This window comes from Mandrillus leucophaeus, unplaced genomic scaffold (genome assembly GCF_000951045.1).
Source record: "Mandrillus leucophaeus isolate KB7577 unplaced genomic scaffold, Mleu.le_1.0 Scaffold37, whole genome shotgun sequence".
Taxonomy (NCBI): domain Eukaryota; kingdom Metazoa; phylum Chordata; class Mammalia; order Primates; family Cercopithecidae; genus Mandrillus; species Mandrillus leucophaeus.
Window position 1 is genome coordinate 2,173,879 of NW_012103920.1, and position 4,205 is coordinate 2,178,083.

The 4,205-nt window shown below is 50.1% G+C and overlaps 1 protein-coding gene across 1 annotated transcript in view; it reads left to right on the forward strand.

Annotated features, from left to right (window-relative positions):
• The window catches only part of PKD1L2 (polycystic kidney disease 1-like 2), a 139,916-nt gene that overhangs the window by 102,978 nt on the left and 32,733 nt on the right, over positions 1–4,205 (forward strand). Inside the window, exons 33-34 of the mRNA XM_011990120.1 lie at positions 396–600; positions 2,559–2,655. Coding sequence (XP_011845510.1) covers positions 396–600; positions 2,559–2,655 — 302 coding nt within the window. The remainder of the gene's footprint in view (positions 1–395; positions 601–2,558; positions 2,656–4,205) is intronic.

Genomic DNA, 4,205 nt, shown 5'->3' on the forward strand with positions numbered 1-4,205 from the left:
GTGTTAGCCAGGATGGTCTCGATCTCCTGACCTCGTGATCCGCCCGTCTCGGCCTCCCAAAGTGCTGGGATTACAGGCTTGAGCCACGGCGCCCGGCCAAAACTTAAAACAAAATTATATGGTTAAGCTTGCCCTGAGCAATAACAGAGCAAATCTGTGTATAGCCTTTAGTGCGGGGACTTGCCCCTACTAAGCACTGAATAAATGTAACTGCTTTTACTCCATAGACTATGGCATAGCCCTTTGAGATAGGTACAGATTAGAGAAGGAAACAGAGGGTCTGAGAGGTCCAGGAACTTGGCCAAGGTCATGCTGATGGGGGTAGTGTGGGGTGTGACCTTGAGCTTGCCTGGGGGTGTGGCCACCCTAACTGTGTACATCCACCTCCTTTGCAGCGCTCTACGGGTGAGCAAACCCCCTCAAGGCCTGCCCTGGTGGTGCATCCTGGTGGGCTGGCTCTTGGTGGCGGCCACCAGTGGCGTGGCAGCCTTCTTCACCATGCTGTATGGCCTGCACTACGGGAGGGCCAGCTCCCTCAGGTGGCTCATCTCCATAGCCGTCTCCTTCGTGGAGAGCGTGTTCGTCACCCAGCCCCTGAAGGTCAGGACCCTGCCCCAGGCACCTGCCCTCCTCCTCTTCCCCCATCCTTTCCCTTCCACCAGCAGTCTTGTCCCTGGGCTTCCATTCCTGTATTTATATATTCAACAAATGAACCTGGAGCACCCCCTCTGTGCAGGCCCAGGGCAGGAAAAATAACCCTTTCATATTACCCTAGGCTGCACTTGCCCTAGACCACATGTATACATATAAATAAGACCCTATTTCCTCAATGTTAAGATCCATTTGATCTTGAGACAAGACAACAACAATTTATGTAGTTAGTTATTCATTTTTTTTTTCTCTCTTTCTTTTTCTGAGTCTGCTTGCAAGGAAAAGACAGCAATTTAAAGGAACTTTCCCTTTGGAAAAAACACCAAGTCATTATATATGTGCCTCAGTTAGAAGCTACACTCCTATTCCTGAGATGTAAAATTACACAAAAGAACATGTTAGAGTTGAAGAAATTCTGGCTCGGCATGGTGGCTCAACACCTGTAATCCTAGTACTTTGGGAGGCTGAGGTGGTAGGATCGCTTGAGGCCAGGAGTTTCAGGCTGCAGTGAGCTGTGATTGCGCCACTAAACTCCAGCCTGGGCGACAGAGCAAGACCCTGTTTCAAAAAAAAAAAAAAGAAAAAAGAAAAAAAAAAATCCTTGGTCAGGCAACTCCCATGAGACCAGCTCCTGGAGATCTGTCAGCCTGGTATGGTGGAAAGAAAAAAGAAAGAAAGAAAGAAATCCTAAATCTAGGCATGGAGCAAAGGAGGCCAGGGGCATGGTTTCCCTTAGAAGAAGTCGGGCAGTAGGCAATCCCTGGGGAACCCCGAGGGGGAAGAGATACTCGGTTGGGGTGTAGGGGAAGCTACAGAAAGGAGGAGATACTTAAAACGAATCTTGGTCGGGCGCGGTGGCTCACGCCTGTAATCCCAGCACTTTGGGAGGCCGAGGTGGGTGGATCACCTGAGGTCAGGAGTTCAAGACCAACCTGACCAACATGGAGAAACCCTGTCTGTACTAAAAATACAAAGCTAGCCAGGTGTGGTGGTGCATACCTGTAATCCCAGCTACTCGGGAGGCTGAGGCAGGAGAATCACTTGAACCTGGGAGGCAGAGGTTGCAGTGAGCTGAGATCGCACCATTGCACTCCAGTCTGGGCAACAAGAGCGAAACTCCATCTCAAAAAAAAAAAAAAAAAAGAAAGAAAGAAATTACAAAATTAGTCAAGCATGGTGGTGGGTGCCTGTAATCCCAACCACTAGGGAGGCTGAGGCAGGAGAATCGCTTATACCCGGGAGGTGGAGGTTGCAGTGAGCCATTGCACTCCAGCCGGGGCAGCAGGGCGAGACTCCATCTCAAAAAAAAAAAAAAGTTAATCTTTACCCCTTTGGGACGTTGCCAAATCCCTGCTGGTCCCCCATTCTTCCCTGAACAGCCTTTATCATAAGACTTAAAAACGTCCGACACCTACCCTCAGCACTAGGTTCGCAGGCTGCTAAAAACAGGGGTGCATCCTGAGCCTTTCTGTTCCCCAGCCGAACCACAGGATCCTCCTGTGTTTGTGCAGAGCAGATGCAGAGATCACGTGGCTGAGGCCTTGCAGCTGAGACCATGCACCTGCGCACATTACTTAATATTGGAGGAAAGGGAAGGAGCAGGTGAAGCCCAGGGGGAGAGCAATTCTCCTTGCAGAGAGATCAGAGACCCCTCAGGCAGGTGAGCAGCAGCAGGTGGGAAGGCTCAGGGGAGTTCTAGGACTGACCAGTCCCCCATCTGGTCTGGGACCCAAGGCCTTGCGCTCCAGCTTCATGATCATCTCCCATCTCTGGAGAAGGGAGCTGCACTCCCCCAAAGTGCAGGGCCCTCCCCGACACACAAACATGGCCCCAAGCCCTGCGCCCTTGCAGATGAGGGGTTGAGAGTTACCAGTGTGGGCTTGAGGATCTCCCTGGGTATTTTTCAGGTGCTGGGATTTGCTGCTTTCTTTGCACTGGTCTTGAAGAGAGTGGACGACGAGGAGGATACTGTGGCCCCGCTGCCAGGACACCTGTTGGGCCCAGGTAACGTGCCTCAGTGGCTGGAGGCAGGGTCTGGCTAGCTGTGGCCCTGATGAGGCTCAGTGAGCCCTGCAGATTGCAGCCTGTCGGGGGTCCTGGGCCTTGGGCCAGCTCACCAGACCTTTGTTCCCCATCAGCCTTTCACCCCCAGTTTGTGAGTCATCCCCAAAAAAGCCAGGAAAAAAGTGACTCCATTGTCTCCTGAGTATCTTTGTTTCTTCCTTCCCTGGCATTTCTCCCTGACACCCAAGTATGACCTGCCACCTAGAAGACGTGCCTCAGGGACAAAGCTGGACACATGGGCGGTCCTTCTCTGTGTAATTCCAAGCAAGCAGCTTTCTTCTCTGAGACTCAGGGCCCTGAGCTTTAGAACAAAAATTAAAACAAGAATCAGTTTACAGATGGGCTGCAGAAAGTAGCTGTAAATTAAGAATTTTAGGACAAAACTCTGCAAACTGCAGCCAGTGGGGCATATCTCACCTGCTGCCTGTTTTTGTAAATAGAGGTTTGTTGGAATACAGACACTGACCCCTGCTCTAGGAGGCCACTGGCCAGTCCCCAATCTCCCAGCCTGACTTCTCACTTCTGAACCAAATTTCCCAAGGGTGGTGACAATAATTACAAAACAAACATGCAAATAAAACTGAATCAATGTGGAATCATTGAGGCAATGGTCTTGACTTTCAGGGAAAATAAAATAGAAACAAACAAACCAAATGCCATGCAGGTGCCTCACAGTGCAGTGCGGCTGCCTCTTCAGGGCCAATATTGTTCCATTCCAGGACAGCGTTTTAGATTTGCAGATCCAAGAGGTCCATTAAAATCTTCTCAATTCTCCACAGAGATGCCAGGCTCCAGACCATTAAATATTCATTCAGTCACCCCTTTGGCAAGTCCTCAGGAGCACTGGCTGCTGGCCAGGCCTTGTGATGGCTTGGGAATATAATTTACATAAAATTCACCCAATGTAAGTGCACAATTTGTTGATTTCAGTAAATGTATAGGGTTATGTAACCATCACTGCAATTCACATTTAGAACAGCTTTGTCACCCCAAAAGGTTCTTTCTTGCCCATTTAAAGTCAATCCCCACTTCCAACCCCAGTCCCTGCCAACACAGCAGTGATTGCAGGGGACAGGTTGCTGCCTTTGGAATGAACAGGCCATTTGGGGAGATGGCATCAACCATGTAAATGCACAAGTAGAAATATAAGTGTGAATTATGGGGAGACATAGGGCTGGGGAAGATCAAAAGAAGGGGGGCCTCTCTGCTGCAGTGGTGCCTAGCCTCTCTGCTGAGAATGGGGGAAAGGAAGGACTGCACACTGAGCACCTGCGAAGGCCCTGAGGTGGGACAGTGGTGTCATTTTATTGCAATCATTTTATAACAACCATTGACTGTGTGTCTGGAGCATGTTGAGTTGGGGGTGGGGGATGAATGGTTAGAGATGAGGGTAGAGGAGGTTGGCAGCAGGTTGACAGGGCCTTATAGGAGTTGGGGCAAGGCTGGGATGTGGGAGGGCTTTACATAGGAGAATGATGACCTGTTTTATG